Below are 18645 nucleotides of genomic sequence, written 5' to 3'. Positions count from 1 at the left end.
ACAGCCGCTGGTATCCTAATCCCAATGTTTGTATGTTCATGTTTTATTTATTGATAATTAATATTTAACTAATTTTTCTTATTAATTTTATCCACCCAAACATTCAGGTCCAAAGCATCATCATTACCACCTATAAATGGCTATAGAAAGTCTAAGGAGAATGTAAGTAAATGATTTATGTGAGAAAATTAAGTTCAGATCAATTGTTGAAAATACCTTGCATGTTATAGCTATTTAAAGCAAGTATGTGAGAAGTCCTAGTGGAACGGTCACTCTCATCATCTTGTACACGCACCGTAGCCCTAGAGACCCATAGCCTCTAACTATAGCACAATAGACACAGATAATGGGGTACAGCGCTGCCCTGACTCGCTACATACTAATACTTTCTCACATATATACTAGTAATATACTGTATTTCTCAGAGACTTTGGTTTCTACAAGTTGAATGTGAGGTGGTTCTTTACAGGCTTATTGCTTGATATTGACTACTTGGTCCTTAGGGAAACACTGTAGTATCAGGAGTGATGTTCGAAGTTATCTGGCATATTCCTCGTTTGGATGGTCACAGGGAAAGCACTCTTCCCACCCTCACACTATGCACACGCTTGACCGAACTGTGACCAAAGGGTTATGCAAACAGATTAAAACATTTATCTTAAAGCCTGTGAAATTGCAAGTTTTTTTCTTTATCTTCTCTTTAGCTTCACTTGACTATTTCTTACTGATTGTAGTATGGGTTCAAGGCCCAGACTCCCCGTAATATAAGTGACATGAACTAAAGTCACCAGAAGGCCATATATGACAAGATGTAGCATTTTTTATAGTCTCTCTCGTCTTAACTATGGCTTTCCTCCTTACCTAGTCCCTACCTACTGATTTTGTCTTTCGTGCTGGGTCTCTGGTTTGACCTTTCTATCAACTATTCCATGCAAACTAGCTTCACCGGCCAGCAGCTACTCTACAGATGCAGCCAAGGGACTGAAAGGCCATGTCCTGTACAGGCATGAAAGCATCACTTACGACTGTATAGGCTGAGTGCCTAGTGCCAACTTTGTCCATGGAAGCTCTTAAGAGTTGCCAAAGTTCCACAAACAGCCCCGTAGCATATTTAATATAAGTAGAATAACTAATTCAGCATTATCAAGACGTTATGTATTATCCATATCTAGAGAGAAGGAATATAAACCGGCTCACCCGTGATGCATAAACCAATCTTCGGGAGCACGGACCCACTGTGTCCAAGCGTATAAAGTCCAAAAAAGAAGAGAATGTCCAGCTTCACCGAATCCGTAAAAAAGAGTTTTCTTTATTCGCAAACTTTAAACATAGAGGATACAGACTTCAGCACAAACCATATGGTTTGTGCTGAAGTCTGTATCCTCTATGTTTAAAGTTTGCGAATAAAGAAAACTTTTTTACGGATTCGGTGAAGCTGGGAATTCTCTTCATTATCCATATCTGCAAAAACATTTAAAACTGGCAGAAAGAAAAACCACCATAGGATAAATGCAAACATAAAATATGTCAATATTTGCCTTTCTATTAGAATTACCGTATCTCTGCTCAAAGTTCTGCTTCTACTTTGCAGTTCTGTGCTAAAATTTGGCTGGGCTAGCACCAATCATAATGTGTCAGATGATGGGTTTAATTTAGTTTTAAATATATTATTGAATTTATTTATTGCTACTGTTTTCATAGAACTATAATCTCAAAAACAGTATCAACTAATAAATGACATTCAAGGATATTGTATACAGTTTGACTGTAACTTGTGACGCGAGTTAATAATTGTGGTAATTACACATGTGACAGTGAAAAAAAAACATAGAAATGACTGGACAAAACTAGACATGTATACATATATATAGTGAGTCAGCATGGAGCGAATGTGATCAATCTTTAACAGGGTTCACTGCAGTTGGCTGCACGTCTAATTAAGCTATCGTCACCCTCCTTTGTGTAAAACATCAACCTGAAGAATTTTTATGTATACACATTGTAAGGTTTCCGCTCACTCAGCAGTGCTAGAGGCATGAACGGGAAGCAATTTCTTAAACAATGTCCAGGCAGGTTTATTCAAACTTTATAAACCGTGCAGTAAAAAAATCATAAAATGGCCTTTGGGCGAAAAGAAAACAAAAATAGTACAATGGTACATTCATGTTGATCCGGGTCACCCGGACAGTGTAACATCCAGCACAAAAGACTCTGGCAGGAGACTTGACACAGGAGGACTTCTCACCTCCATTTTCTGGCACTGTATGAGACAGTTGGTCTCCATTTTATCTGCCATACCATGTCTCAGGGTGGGGATATGTGAGCAGCCAGTCCCACCCATGTCTCGTTTTGCTGGTAAACCCTGTCCTATTAACTCAGCACTGTAAGTGGTGGAGCCTGTTTCTCCGGACTTGCATCACCGAGGCCACCAACTTCGATGATGCGTATTTCCCCTCGAGGACCTGTCTGTCGGCCATCTTAGATACCCCTCCCTATGCCCAAAGGCGGGATGGAGGCATCTTGGCACCTTCTGCTAACATACAATGCACCCTTAACAGGGCATCCGCATTCCCATGTAGTTTCCCGGGCCTACATTCCACGTGGAAGCTAAAGTCCTGAAGTTCTAGGAATCATCTGATCTCTCAGGCAGTGTTCCCTTTCTTCTCCTGCATCCAGTTCAGCGGGACATGGTCTGACACTAACCTGAACTTCCTGCCTAAGAGGTAATATCTTAGAGTGTCAAATGCCCACTTGATGACCAAGTATTTTTTCTCTACTATGGAGTAGTTATTTTCTCATTAAGACAGCTTCCAACTTAGGTAGATTTTCTAGTGCTCATCCCAGTTCACTTTCTGAGATCAGACAGCACCCAGGCCGGCATCGGATGCGTCCGTCTGGACCACCATTTCCGTGGAGAAGTTCGGTGCCACCAACTCTGACTGTTTACACATTTCTAGCTTCAGTTCCTGGAAGGCCGTCTCTGCTTCTGGAGATCTGAAGTTAAGGATGTAACGGCGGTAGTAGCCTACGATGCCTAGGAACCCTCAGACCTGTTTCTTTTAGAAAGGTTTTGGCCAACTCTGGATCCTGTCAACCTTATTTGTTTGGGGCTTGATTTCGCTCCTGCCTACGACATAGCCCAAGTATTTGGCTTCCTCCTTCCCCATGGCACATTTCTTCTGGTTTACGGAAGTCTCCCTCCCTTAGAGCATCAATTATCGCCTGGACTTTGCTCAAATGGATTTCCCAGTCCTAACTGAAGACCACAATGTCATCCAGGTAGTCCACTTTGTACTTCTTTTTGGGAGCTAGGATCTGGTCTATGGCTCTCTGTAAGGTGGCCGGAGCTCCTTGCAGCTTAAACTAAATCCATGTATATTGGAAACATCTATCTGGTGTTGAGAAGGCCGTCTTCTCCTTGGCGTCTTTGGACAGGGTAATTTGCCAATACCCTGTTGTGAGGTCATGGGTGGTAATGTACCGGGTAGGCCATAGCCTTTCAATCAGTTCATCGACACGGGGCATTGGACACATATCAACATTAGAGACCTAATTCAGCTTCCTATAGTCATTGCAAAACCACCATTCTACATCTGGTTTTGGCACTAATACCATGGGACTGGACCAGCCACTCTTAGACCCTTCAATGACTCCCAGGGTCAGCATCCGATTTCACCTGTTTCAAGATCACCTCTAGGCAGGCTTTGGGGATCCGATACGACTTCATGTTCTCCCGAACATGAGGCTCCGTGAGAACCTCTATAATCTGAGTACAACATGGTAATTGCGAGAACAGGTTTCTCTTCCAGTGTAGCAACTCTTGGCATTGCTGCTTTTGGGCATATGACAAAGTCTCTGCTACCTTGATATATTCCACGTTTGCTTCGACTTCGCCAGTAGAAGAAGTTCTTTTATGGGTTCCTAGCTTGCCACGGCTTGATCAGGTTGACATGGTATACCTGATAGGCCTTCCTTCACCCTGGTTGGTGGATTTTACAGCTGACCTCACCAACCTTTTCGACCACTTCATAGGGGCCCTACCACTTGCCCAGAAATTTGCTCTTCACTTTAGGTACAAGCACCAGTACCCGATCCCCAGGGTTGAAGTGTCTCACCCTCACCGATCTATTGTACAGCCTTGACTGTGCTTCTTGTGCCTTGAGAAGGTGCTCTTTTACAATGGCCATCACCTCGGAAATTTTCTCTTTCATCTGGGCCACATGCTCGATTACACTCCTGTTTGGTGTAGATTCCGCTTCCCAGGTCCTTCGCTACATGAAGGACTCCTCTGGGCTGTCTGCCATACAACAGTTCAAATTAGGAGAAACCAGTAGAGGCCTGTGGGACTTTTCTGATGGAGAATAAAGGGAACCTTCTTTAACATTGCCTTCAAGGCTTTATTAAACCTTTCAACCAGACTTTCTGTCTATGGATGACTGACTGAGATCCTGAGTTGTATAATTTGCAGGGTTTTGCACAACTCTAATCACCTTTGACATAAATGGAGTCCATTGGTCCGTTAGGATCTCCTTAGGCAGCCGTGCCCTGGAAAAGATATGGACCAACTCCCAAGCTATACATTGTAAAAAAAAACAAAAACAACAATTAACATGCAGATATGGGATTAATTTACAGGTGAATAGGAATCTGAAGCTGCATGTTGCAGCCTTGGGATTTCGTCCATAGGGGTGGGCCACTGTGGCTTCAGTCACTGTTTAGTGCATAGCGAGTGGCGGCTGTAACTTTGCCTTGGCACTGACTGACAGCCAGCTTACAGCTGAGGTGTGGTTACAGCTGTTTTTTTCACATGACTGGTTTCTTTTAAAGTTTGTATTAATAGGAAATTATTAAATGAGTTTTCCCATTTAGTTTCAGGAGCACACTGCTCTCTAACCTCCCATCTTCCTGATTGCCGGTGAAGAGGGTCTGAATATTTCATAGTTAGGATCAGCGTAATGGTTGTGTTGCTAGCAAATTGTGCACTCTCTCATGCGGGAGGCATGGAATATAAGTTTGAGAGCTGCTCTTACAAGCTCCATAGAAAATAATTTATAAACCTTGTGCTCCTGGCCTAAGATTGGACACCACTGATAGACTGCAGTGGTGACCGGTAACATAGGCAATGATCCGTATGCTATTGAATTAAAAATTTCTACTCTCTTAGGAATCAACAGTAAATGGCAAACTTGCTTGTTTTTACAAGCGCTTTACAAATTACGCATTTAAGACCTTGAGAATTACTGTTTTTTTAAAAACAAAAACAAACAAAAAAAAACTTTGCATCTCCGTAATTGTATTAACGTGCAAAATAAAGTTGATGTTTGATTTTTACTGCACAGTGAACTCTCTAGAAATTAAACCCGCAGATGAATATTATAAGTGTTGTGTTTTTTTTTTCAATTTGACCTCAAAAAGAATTGTTTTCTGTTTTCCAGTACATGCGATAGTAAAATGAATTGTGCCATTCAAAACTACAAATCATCAAGCGAAAAAAACTCATCAAAAATTGTAAAAAAAATTGTTGGAATTTTGGAAAGTGGGGATGAAAAAACAAAGGCAATAAAACCCCAAACTATCTAAATCAGGAAGGCGTTTAGAAATTATGAATGTGATATAAAACTGAAGTCAATTTCTATACATTATTTATTTTTTCCATTGGTTCTATGACCATTGCCTGAATTCCTCATGTAATATTTAGTGTTACTGACTATATACATTTTTGTGGCTGTTTTAGTATTGACCTGTTTTCTTCTTGGATACATAATAAAGAAAAATAATTTATTTGAGGGCACTTTGAGTTGGCACACTGAGGGCACTTTTTGAGTTGAGCTTGAGTCATTTAAGGTATGTTTAGCGAACTGTAAGCAGTGGGGGTCTGAGTAACACATTAAGCAATCCTTTGCCCTGTGTCCACAGAATAGTTATTGTAGCGCTGCTCCTAGTAAATATTTATTTCTCTTTCATAATGGCCCTATTGTCAACTTTCTGTAGCCATCATGATCAACTCAATGAATGTTTGAAGGTTTGAGAATTATGATGATGGCCAACTAAGCTTTCTTTGTCTTGAGTTTGGAAAAGGATCAGTTATTTTTAGTAAAAGATCCAAAGCTTAGAGTAATATATTAATTTGCCTCAATAAAAAATAACCAGACCTCTCCTGATATACAAACATCCAGAGCGAGTGATGACGTATCAACCAATATTTATTTTGCCAAATACATAACATGACAGGCCTTTATGAAGAATACAAGCGTGGTTTAAATAGTACAACATATAGGGTCTCGCCAATCAGTAGGCAAGAAACCGCCCCCTATATTTTGCGTATCATGAAAACCTATAAAATTATACATAAGGATTAAACAAAATACATTACATATAATCTGAAAAGACCAATCCTAGTCCCCATGACACAGTAGGAAGGTACAAGATCAGTGAGCATGTGCTGGCGTCTTGAAGGACAAGCTGTGAATGCCTTAACAAATGCCAAGAGCTTTCAACCATCATCACAATAAGGATTATAGACACAAAGGTAACATTACACGACAGCTTCCACTAGTCAACCAGTTGTGGCCAAGGCGTCTGTGTCACCTGGCATTTCAGGTCACCTGACCAAGGATCCCCAGGCGATATCACAGAATATCACAGAAATGTATATCACATGAACCCATTGATGGAAAAAGAGAAAAGAAAAAACAAGAAGTAACAAGGCCACCGGATGCAGCTACTCTAGTTCAATTAATATAATGAATCATTCCAGACCCTATAAAAATGACCACAGTACGTAAATCCATTACCACCCATTGTTCCCTTGATATATCTGTTTTTGTTAAGTAATTTATTTCCCCTATAATATGCCAATCCTAAAGCCCATTTTCTTAGATCTTTATTTGTGCTGTTCCTCTATTATTCCATCTGGACAGATATGAATGAATTGAAAAGTGCGATTTTATTACATGTTGCTACTCTGATTGGGCAGAATTACCGTAAGTGTACCGTAAGTTGCCTCATTGACAACTGAAAAGAACTGGTACTGCCATGTTGGTGATTTTTTTTCATATAATAACAAGAGGGATAACATGGGGATGAAACAATGAAGGTTGTTCCAGAACCTTGATTATATAGGTAATGTGAGTATTTATAAAAATAAACATGTCAGAGGATCCCATTTCCTTCTTTCCCATGTTGGCCATCATGACTGAAGAGTGCATCTCTAGTTGTCCTAGATAGCTAAGCATAGGTGTATACAGATCATAGGGCCTCATAGTAAAACTTGAGCTCCCACTGTCTGATGAATTTAGATTATTTTTTAGTTTATTTCTAAAGCCGTTCTTTATATTTATTGCTCTGTTAAAGGTGTTGTTTGCTGAAACTATCGCCCAACCCCAGGATAGGTCGGGGAACTTTTACGCCTGATGGGAAGCTTTTATAATTATTTCAAAATGGCATGGCAGGTTGCCGCCTTCGTTCTCTATGGGGCTTCTAGAAAAATTGAACGCAGTGCTAAGCAGCCCAATAGGCAATGGAGCACCAGTTGACCCACATGTGTCTTGATGCTCCATTCTAATGGGGGTAAAAGTTCCCCGTTCTGCCGATCTGTGCAGTCCCCAGTAGTCAGATCCGTTGGAAAGGAGAACTGTTTTTCACTGATAACCCCTTTACTGCTGATGCATTTGGTGAGTGGTGAATAGTTTGTAAAGGATTAATCAGTAGAGCGCATGACCTGTTAATGAAACTGCTTTAAGGTATAAAAGGCCAGTTTGCACCTTTTTCACCACTTTTCTCATATGGAAAAAAACAAAATAGTGGCGCAGGTGTTAATATATATGACGCCTAGTCTGACACCATATTAAAGAACCTCTGAACTGCCTGATACATACACATTGAATTTTGCTCCTGGGTTCAGAGAAGGACCTCGTACTCAGAACCCAATGAAACGTTGATGTCATGTCCTGGAGATGTAACATCAAGGCTATTTCTTGGAAAACTCCAGTATTCAATACTTTAATTCCCATGAAAAGTTTCTCTTCTCTATGCAAATACCAGATCGGAATGAAGGAGCTATTGATTGCCTAATTATAAGATATTAACTCTTTTTTTTAACTTTAAAATAACTTCTGGAAATTGCACTATTTTTGCCAGCTTTTGTTAAATGTCCAGGTCATCACATTACTGAGGTTGTAACTATGAAGCGTTCAGTGTATTGAGGATAAGGACATTGATTCTATGTAAACAGTATTTTTACTATGTGACACAATTGTAACTAAACTAACAATATTATTTGTTTACTGCTAAAAGAAAGACCTGAACAATAGATATCACGTGTCACTATAAGGAAAATCTATTCTGCTTCCTTTCAGTGTAGATTTACCATGAACGATCACCCAGTGTGCTGGATTTCCGATAAATGTTATAGTAATTGTTCTGTTACTCATAGGACATTTATTATAGACTGTACTTGATCCCAAGCTCGGTTTCAGCTGAGGTTCTCTTCTGGAATGTATTTATTTATGTGGTTACCAGAGGAACTGCTGTAGCCCAGGGACTTGTGTTATCCACCAGATAATGGGAGATAATTAGACAGGTAGTTGTAGGCAAGAGATGAGATGTGTTCTGCTACTAAGGAAACTCACACCACAACTGCAAGCGCAGGTTCCCTGTAGACCATTCCGGCCTTAGAAATGTGTCACTTAGGAATTAAAGATTTGTCATTAGGGACTAAAAGTGTTAAACAACCACAGGGTGTAGTGTAAACAAGTCTTTAAAAATAAACCTTTCATTATCCCAACACTATCCGTGGGTCCATTCGTCCATCCATCTTTCTTCTTTTCAGAGGAGTTGAAATAATATTATTATTATTATTATTATTACACTAGTGGACAATGAAACAATGCCTAACACTATTAGGATGTGTGCACATGGTCAGCAAAAAGCCCTCCCCGACAATTACCCTCTTTTACCCATTTAATACCATAAAAAGTAATCCAAAGGGTCCGTCGTAATCTATTATGTGGACGTCCCACGACGATCCCAGACTCTTCTAAATCCGGAGGCTGTGATGGGCAGTGACTTAAGTAACGTTAACGCTCACCACTTCCGCCGGAACACACTAAGAGAAGGTTGTGAATCTGGCTGCTGTGCCGAGCGATAACGTCAGGAAGGTATAGCAGTTCACAGCCGATAACTGCGGTAACCTTACTGACGTCACCACTTGCAGCATGTTAACTTACTGCCGGTTCTCAGGAAAGTGGTATGATAGGACCCATCAGAGAAGTATCACCTTGCCGTGGTTGATGGGCACACATGAATTGGCCAAGTTATTTTCTAAGAACCTTCATTTTTTTTGTAAGTACTTCTTACTGGGTAACAATACAGCTATCTATCTGTCTATCTATCTACAGTTGTGCTTAAAGGTTTACATATCCTGGCAGAATTTTTCATTCTTAGCTTTTTTTCAGAGAATATGAATGATAACACCAAAACTTTTTCTCCACTCATGGTTAGTGGTTGGGTGAAGGCATTTATTGTCAAACTACTGTGTTTTCTCTTTTTAAATCCTAATGACAACCCAAAATATCCATATGTCATGTTGGAACGTCCAAGTACGTCCCATGCTGGTGCCATGTGGACCTCCTTTCCAGGGGCCACATGGCACCAACATGGGCTGCTCTATTATACATCTTTTGGCATTTAGTTCCCTCTAGTCCTTCTGACCTTAATTTTCTTGCCTACATCTACATCTAAAAGTCACTTGTAAATATAAAACCATACTTTTTGACAGGTAATGAAAAATAGTTGAACAGAATTTTTTAGTTCTATTTCTTGGAAAGTTGAGTGAAAACTATTGCAGCCATCATCACAGCTCCCACAATGGTTGTCCTTTAATTTCAAGCAAAAACAAATCCTGAATGAATGGTGATCAGAGGAGGCCAAAGCTGGTTGGAAAAGACATTTTAATGACATTATTTTGGCCTCTTGCTATTTTCATAGAGTAACCTTATGATTTTTGTTGGCAGAGACATGAGCGTCACACTAAGTCTACTGGAGGTTCTGCCGATACCGTGAATAATCTCATGTCACCTCAACCACCAAAGACCAAAGGAAAGAGAAATCCAGAACCTCAAATATTAAACAAACCCGTTCGTGTGAAACAGAAGAAAGAAATGAACAATAATGTGGTCTACCAAGAAAATGGTGAGTAATGACCATGGGGGGTGGGTGTATCCCCTACTGTATAATAGTTAGCATATCTACAATATAACTTAATATTAATACATTATTAATTCTTAGGGTGTGTGAAAAAACTGTACGTGATGGAATATATAACTGATTCCATAGGCTTTTTTTTCGTACCATACTTTGACCCCTTTGCGTGACCTTTGGTGGCTGATTGTGATGTCATTAGATTGGTTAGAAATTAATGGTTGCTGTCCTGCGATTGGCTGCTGAGGGCAGAGAAGATTTTCTTAATTTATATCACATAAAGGTATTCGTGTGGTATTTCCCGATGAAGAAGTCGTTTAGACTAAACCATTCTTTATGTGATATACGTCTGGACCTACAATTATTCAGCAGCGCAGATTATATCCACATTAACCGGTTCATTCATCTAGCATCCAATCATAGCATTTATTTATTTTTACCTCAACAGTATAAGAACTGAAAGCTGTGCTGTGATTGGTTTTTATGGGCAGTAAAAACAGATTTTAGTCACAGTTCATAACAGTGTGGTGGTGTCCATAGCAACCAATCAGAGCACAGCTTTCATTTTACCTCAGCAGTATAAGAACTGAAAGCTGCACTGCGATTGGTTGCTATGGGGAGAAAAGGCAGATTTTCTTTTATGTGGAGTTCATAAGAGTGTGGTGGTAGCTTACTACAATTGCTTTCAGTATTTAGTGGTTGTGGTGGTTAATGCTTCCGTTTCTAACAATGTGATCAAAATGGCTACTAGGGGGAGTCATAATTCACCCGGCAACTTTTGCTACATTGCCGTTGGTTTGTAGTGAAGAAACAATGAAGGAACATTACAGACTTCGTTAGAGAAGTGAATTATGCGCACTTTGGTGATCAGGACAAGTGGTGGGCTCCACATGTCGTGTCCTGTTTGTGTAGAAGAACTACGACAGTGGTGTAAAGGGAAGTAAGAGAGCTTTCGCTTTGGTGTGCCTATGATCTATCATTCATTATAAGGAATAGTTTTACAGAGAGACAGAATTTTCTCATAAGGGGTAAACAAGCGTCGTTAAAAGTCCTTGCTCCACGATTATCTTAGGCTACGTTCACATTTGCGTTGTGCGACGCAGCGTCGGGCGCCGCTGCGGCGACGCATGCGTCATGCGCCCCTATATTTAACATGGGGGCGCATGGACATGCGTTGCACTTGCGTTTTGTGACGCATGCGTCACTGCGGCGCACGCGTCAGGGCGCAGAGGACGCAGCAAGTTGCATTTTTTGTGCGTCCAAAATCAAGCCAAAAAAGGACGCATGCGTCACAAAACGCTGCGTTGTGCATGCGTTTACATTTGCGTTGCCGACGCTGCGGCACACAACGCAAATGTGAACGTAGCCCTACTGTGTAAACAAGCTACTGTCCCCTGATGAACCACCTGAACGCTCACTCATCGGGTGAAATGATTTTTTATGCAGAGGGAAATATCATCGGTGCATTATCCTGTGTAATCATGACTCGCACTGCTGAGAACAATGGTCGCCTATGCGCACAGAGTGATCTAGTATTGATCACTGTGGACATCTTTTGCCTCGGTCTGATCGGCAGTCGTTTTGCGCCTCTGGTTGGTCTGTGTAAAAGGGATCTTAGCTGTGAATACACTACCTGCCCCTGAGTTACGGATAATAATGAAGATGTAACTAGGATTCTCAGGACTTGCTATCATCTGGTCCCAAAAGATAGCTACTTGGTTAAATGATATAATTATTTGTTCTTGTTGCTGACACTAGGTGAGCTTAGGTCTAGGCTCACACTCACACTGTTCTCTCCACTGAGCACCACGTCAAGGTTTCTGTTGGAATCCAAGAAAAGCCAACGGAGTCACTTTAGACATTGTCTGGCCTCTGTCCTGGCATTATTCGCATTTCCATACATGAACAAAAAAGTGGCCTTCAGTAGACAGTGCAACAAATGTGCAGCCAGCAATAGATCGTGCATCACAGAGGGGAAACAGTGCATCATTTATAATGAGACTGAATAGCAAAAATGATCTTCAACCAAAAGTAGATGGATTTAAAGAGAACTTGTCACTAGGATTTTCTACCCCAAACTAATGGCATGTTCCTCTCCTGGTGCCTGTCTCCTGACTCTAGGTCACTCATTTTTCAATGACCTGTCAGTCAGAGACAGGAGGCCGGCAGCGAGCGGGGAACATGAACAAAGGCAGGAGAGCTGGAAGTACAATGCCGGCCCACTGCACTTGGAACTCATTAGCATGCAATTTCAACCATAGTTACATAGTTATTAAGGTTGAAGGAAGACTTTAAGTCCATCTAGTTCAACCCATAGCCTAGCATGCCCTAACATGTTGATCCAGGGGAAGGCAAAAAAACCCCATGTGGTAAGAGTAAGCTCCATCATGGGGAAAAAAATTCCTTCCCGACCCCACATACGGCAATCAGACTAGTTCCCTGGATCAACGCCTTATCAAGGAATCTAATATATATACCCTGTAATATTATACTTTTCCAGAAAGGTATCCAGTCCCCTCTTAAATTGAAGCAATGAGTCACTCATTACAACATCATACGGCAGAGAGTTCCATAGTCTCACTGCTCTTACAGTAAAGAATCCGCGTCTGTTATTATGCTTAAACCTTTTTTCCTCCAGACGTAGAGGATGCCCCCTTGTCCCTGTCAGCGGTCTATGATTAAAAAGATCAGCAGAAAGGTCTTTGTACTGTCCCCTCATATATTTATACATTAACATAAGATCACCCCTTAGTCTTCGTTTTTCCAAACTAAATAGCCCCAAGTGTAATAACCTATCTTGGTATTGCAGACCCCCCCAGTCCTCTAATAACCTTGGTTGCTCTTCTCTGCACCCGCTCCAGTTCAGCTATGTCTTTCTTATACACCGGAGACCAGAACTGTGCACAGTATTCTAAGTGTGGTCGCACTAGTGACTTGTATAGAGGTAAAATTATGTTCTCCTCATGAGCATCTATGCCTCTTTTAATGCATCCCATTATTTTATTTGCCTTTGTAGCAGCTGCCTGACACTGGCCACTGAATATGAGTTTGTCATCCACCCATACACCCAGGTCTTTTTCATTGACGGTTTTGCCCAGAGTTTTAGAATTAAGCACATAGTTATACATCTTATTACTTCTACCCAAGTGCATGACCTTACATTTATCCCCATTAAAGCTCATTTGCCATTTATCAGCCCAAGCTTCTAGTTTACATAAATCAGCCTGTAATATAAAATTGTCCTCCCCTGTATTGATTACCCTGCAGAGTTTAGTGTCATCTGCAAATATTGAAATTCTACTCTGAATGCCCCCTACAAGGTCATTAATAAATATGTTAAAAAGAAGAGGGCCCAATACTGACCCCTGTGGTACCCCACTACTAACCGTGACCCAGTCCGAGTGTGCTCCATTAATAACCGCCCTTTGTTTCCTATCCCTGAGCCAACTCTCAACCCACTTGCACATATTTTCCCCTATCCCCATTATTCTCATTTTATGTATCAACCTTTTGTGTGGCACTGTATCAAAAGCTTTTGAAAAGTCCATATACACTACATCTACTGGGTTCCCTTGGTCCAGACCGGAACTTACCTCTTCATAGAAGCTGATCAAATTAGTCTGACATGATCGGTCCCTAGTAAACCCGTGCTGATACTGGGTCATGAGGTTATTCCTCTTCAGATACTCCAGTATAGCATCCCTTAGAATGCCCTCCAGGATTTTACCCACAGTAGAGGTTAAACTTACTGGCCTATAATTTCCGAGTTCAGTTTTTGTCCCCTTTTTGAATATTGGCACCACATTTGCTATACGCCAGTCCTGTGGTACAGACCCTGTTATTATGGACTCTTTAAAGATTAAAAATAATGGTCTATCAATGACTGTACTTAATTCCTGCAGTACTCGGGGGTGTATCCCATCCGGGCCCGGAGATTTGTCAATTTTTGTGATTTTTAGACGCCGCCGTACTTCCTGCTGGGTTAAGCAGGTAACATTAAATTGGGGATTATTATCACTAGTCATATTGGCTGCCATGGGATTTTCTTTTGTAAATACTGATGAAAAAAAGTCATTTAGCATATTGGCTTTTTCCTCATCCTCATCCACCATTTCACCCAGACTATTTTTAAGGGGGCCAACACTATCATTTTTTAGTTTCTTACTATTTATGTAGTTAAAGAATATTTTGGGGTTATTTTTGCTCTCTCTAGCAATGAGTCTCTCTGTCTCAATCTTTGCTGCCTTGATTTGCTTTTTACATAATTTATTTAATTTTTTGTATTTATTTAATGCCTCCTCACTACCTACTTCCTTTAATTCTCTAAATGCTTTCTTTTTGTCACTTATTGCGCCCCTTACAGCTTCATTTAGCCATATTGGTTTCCTCCTATTTCTAGTATGTTTATTCCCATACGGTATATACTGTGCACAGGTCCTATCCAGGATGCTAATAAATGTCTCCCATTTTCTTTGTGTATTTTTATGCCTCAGGATATCGTCCCAGTTAATTGCACCAATTTCAACCATGGTTTCTCTAAAACAACAAAAGTGATTAGTACAAGAAAGCTAAGGATTTAATCGGCATTAAAGCGCCTTTACATACATGCCATTAGTTTAGGGTATAACATTTTCATTACAAGTTCTCTTTAAGTGAAGAAAAATCCTTATCTAGGGTCACATCTGTGTTGGCGCCTCTGTTAGGAGGCAGTTCCCATCATTTTTATTTTGACAAATAGCGCAGTGTGAGGATAACCATGACGGAAACCTGACAGACTCCATTACAATCCAGTGGGGTCTGTCATCTGGCAGCGGTGTCCATCATGTGACTGATACATCTCTGGCATAAACTCCGGTTTTTAGTTCATAATGCAGAAGATGTGACAACCTACATGGTGAGCTGCAGCATGTGCTACATGTTCACAGATCGACCAGAAGAAGAATCCAATTTCACCTGTCAGAAGTGTAGACTAGTGGCCCTTTTAGAAGAAAAGGTGCGGGGTCTGGAAGAAAGAATAGCAACTTTGAAACTCATCAAAGAGAATGAAGACTTCCTAGACAGAACAGAAGCATCTCTACTGGTCACAGAAGTTGAAAAAAGTGTCAGAGAACCTGCAAAAGCAGATGAGTGGAAGCATGTGACCAAAAGAAGCAAGAAGACCATGGAGAAATCACCAACCACACAACTGAAGAACCGATATCAAATCTTTGTAGAGGATGAAGATGGCACACCTAAGGATGAAGCACTACCAGCAAGCAAAAAAGAAAAGGGTACACAGCAACAAGTGACAGCAAAAAGTGCAGCCAAGAAGCAACGAAGAGTGGTGGTGGTGGGAGACTCACTACTGAGAGGCACAGAAGCAGCCATCTGCAGACCAGACATAACCGCAAGAGAAGTATGCTGCCTTCCAGGTGCGATGATCAAGGATGTGACCGATAGGATACCAAAGCTCTTCAGCTCCAAGGACGTCCACCCATTTCTTCTGATACATGTTGGCACCAATGACACGGCAAGGAAGGACCTACCGACAATCTGCAAGGACTTTGAAGAGTTGGGGAAGAAAGTAAAGGAGCTGGATGCACAGGTAGTTTTTTCTTCTATCCTTCCAGTAGACGGGCATGGCACCAGGAGATGGAACAGGATCCTTGATGCGAACAACTGGCTGAGACGATGGTGCAGACAACAAGGATTCGGATTCCTGGACCACGGTGTGAATTACTTGTACGATGGACTCCTCGCCAGAGACGGACTACACCTCAACAAACCTGGGAAACACACATTCGCCAGAAGATTCGCTACACTCATCAGTAGGGCGTTAAACTAGAAGAAGAGGGGACGGGAAGAAAAACATTAGACTCGAACAAAGAAGACCCAGGAAAACATACTCAGAAGGGAGGTAAGAACATTTCTAAAACAATCCACAGCGAGGAGATTGGAACAAAACAAAATCCTCTAAACTGCATGCTCGCAAACGCCAGAAGCCTGACAAACAAGATTGAAGAACTAGAAGCAGAAATATCTACAGGTAACTTTGACATAGTGGGAATAACCGAGACATGGTTAGATGAAAGCTATGACTGGGCAGTTAACTTACAGGGTTACAGTCTGTTTAGAAAGGATCGTAAAAATCGGAGAGGGGGAGGGGTTTGTCTCTATGTAAAGTCTTGTCTAAAGTCCACTTTAAGGGAGGATATTAGCGAAGGGAATGAGGATGTCGAGTCCATATGGGTCGAAATTCATGGAGGGAAAAATGGTAACAAAATTCTCATTGGGGTCTGTTACAAACCCCCAAATATAACAGAAATCATGGAAAGTCTACTTCTAAAGCAGATAGATGAAGCTGCAACCCATAATGAGGTCCTGGTTATGGGGGACTTTAACTACCCGGATATTAACTGGGAAACAGAAACCTGTGAAACCCATAAAGGCAACAGGTTTCTGCTAATAACCAAGAAAAATTATCTTTCACAATTGGTGCAGAATCCAACCAGAGGAGCAGCACTTTTAGACCTAGTACTATCTAATAGACCTGACAGAATAACAAATCTGCAGGTGGTCGGGCATCTAGGAAATAGCGACCACAATATTGTACAGTTTCACCTGTCTTTCACTAGGGGGACTTGTCAGGGAGTCACAAAAACACTGAACTTTAGGAAGGCAAAGTTTGACCAGCTTAGAGATGCCCTTAATCTGGTAGACTGGGACAATATCTTCAGAAATAAGAATACAGATAAAAAATGGGAGATGTTTCAGAACATCCTAAATAGGCACTGTAAGCGGTTTATACCTTGTGGGAATAAAAGGACTAGAAATAGGAAAAACCCAATGTGGCTAAACAAAGAAGTAAGACAGGCAATTAACAGTAAAAAGAAAGCATTTGCACTACTAAAGCAGGATGGCACCATTGAAGCTCTAAAAAACTATAGGGAGAAAAATACTTTATCTAAAAAACTAATTAAAGCTGCCAAAAAGGAAACAGAGAAGCACATTGCTAAGGAGAGCAAAACTAATCCCAAACTGTTCTTCAACTATATCAATAGTAAAAGAATAAAAACTGAAAATGTAGGCCCCTTAAAAAATAGTGAGGAAAGAATGGTTGTAGATGACGAGGAAAAGGCTAACATATTAAACACCTTCTCCTCCACGGTATTCACAGTGGAAAATGAAATGCTAGGTGAAATCCCAAGAAACAATGAAAACCCTATATTAAGGGTCACCAATCTAACCCAAGAAGAGGTGCAAAACCGGCTAAATAAGATTAAAATAGATAAATCTCCGGGTCCGGATGGCATACACCCACGAGTACTAAGAGAACTAAGTAATGTAATAGATAAACCATTATTTCTTATTTTTAGGGACTCTATAGCGACGGGGTCTGTTCCGCAGGACTGGCGCATAGCAAATGTGGTGCCAATATTCAAAAAGGGCTCTAAAAGTGAACCTGGAAATTATAGGCCAGTAAGTCTAACCTCTACTGTTGGTAAAATATTTGAAGGGTTTCTGAAGGATGTTATTCTGGATTATCTCAATGAGAATAACTATTTAACTCCATATCAGCATGGGTTTATGAGAAATCGCTCCTGTCAAACCAATCTAATCAGTTTTTATGAAGAGGTAAGCTATAGGCTGGACCATGGTGAGTCATTGGACGTGGTATATCTCGATTTTTCCAAAGCGTTTGATACCGTACCGCACAAGAGGTTGGTACACAAAATGAGAATGCTTGGTCTGGGGGAAAATGTGTGTAAATGGGTTAGTAACTGGCTTAGTGATAGAAAGCAGAGGGTGGTTATAAATGGTATAGTCTCTAACTGGGTCGCTGTGACCAGTGGGGTACCGCAGGGGTCGGTATTGGGACCTGTTCTCTTCAACATATTCATTAATGATCTGGTAGAAGGTTTACACAGTAAAATATTGATATTTGCAGATGATACAAAACTATGTAAAGCAGTTAATACAAGAGAAGATAGTATTCTGCTACAGATTGATCTGGATAAGTTGGAAACTTGGGCTGAAAGGTGGCAGATGAGGTTTAACAATGATAAATGTAAGGTTATACACATGGGAAGAAGGAATCAATATCACCATTACACACTGAACGGGAAACCACTGGGTAAATCTCACATGGAGAAGGACTTGGGGATCCTAGTTAATGATAAACTTACCTGGAGCAGCCAGTGCCAGGCAGCAGCTGCCAAGGCAAACAGGATCATGGGGTGCATTAAAAGAGGTCTGGATACACATGATGAGAGCATTATACTGCCTCTGTACAAATCCCTAGTTAGACTGCACATGGAGTACTGTGTCCAGTTTTGGGCACCGGTGCTCAGGAAGGATATAATGGAACTAGAGAGAGTACAAAGGAGGGCAACAAAATTAATAAAGGGGATGGGAGAACTACAATACCCAGATAGATTAGTGAAATTAGGATTATTTAGTCTAGAA

At 40.9% G+C, this 18645-nt stretch overlaps 1 protein-coding gene across 6 annotated transcripts in view; it reads left to right on the top strand.

Annotated features, from left to right (window-relative positions):
- The window catches only part of DCDC2 (doublecortin domain containing 2), a 176844-nt gene that overhangs the window by 53732 nt on the left and 104467 nt on the right, over positions 1–18645 (top strand). For all 6 annotated transcript variants that reach the window (XM_077269982.1, XM_077269984.1, XM_077269980.1 and 3 more), the window contains 2 exons: positions 108–162; positions 10014–10191. In XM_077269982.1, coding sequence (XP_077126097.1) covers positions 108–162; positions 10014–10191 — 233 coding nt within the window. The remainder of the gene's footprint in view (positions 1–107; positions 163–10013; positions 10192–18645) is intronic.

The sequence above is a fragment of the Ranitomeya variabilis genome, chromosome 6 (assembly GCF_051348905.1).
Source record: "Ranitomeya variabilis isolate aRanVar5 chromosome 6, aRanVar5.hap1, whole genome shotgun sequence".
Lineage (NCBI taxonomy): Eukaryota > Metazoa > Chordata > Amphibia > Anura > Dendrobatidae > Ranitomeya > Ranitomeya variabilis.
This window is presented reverse-complemented; position numbering and strand designations above follow the sequence as displayed.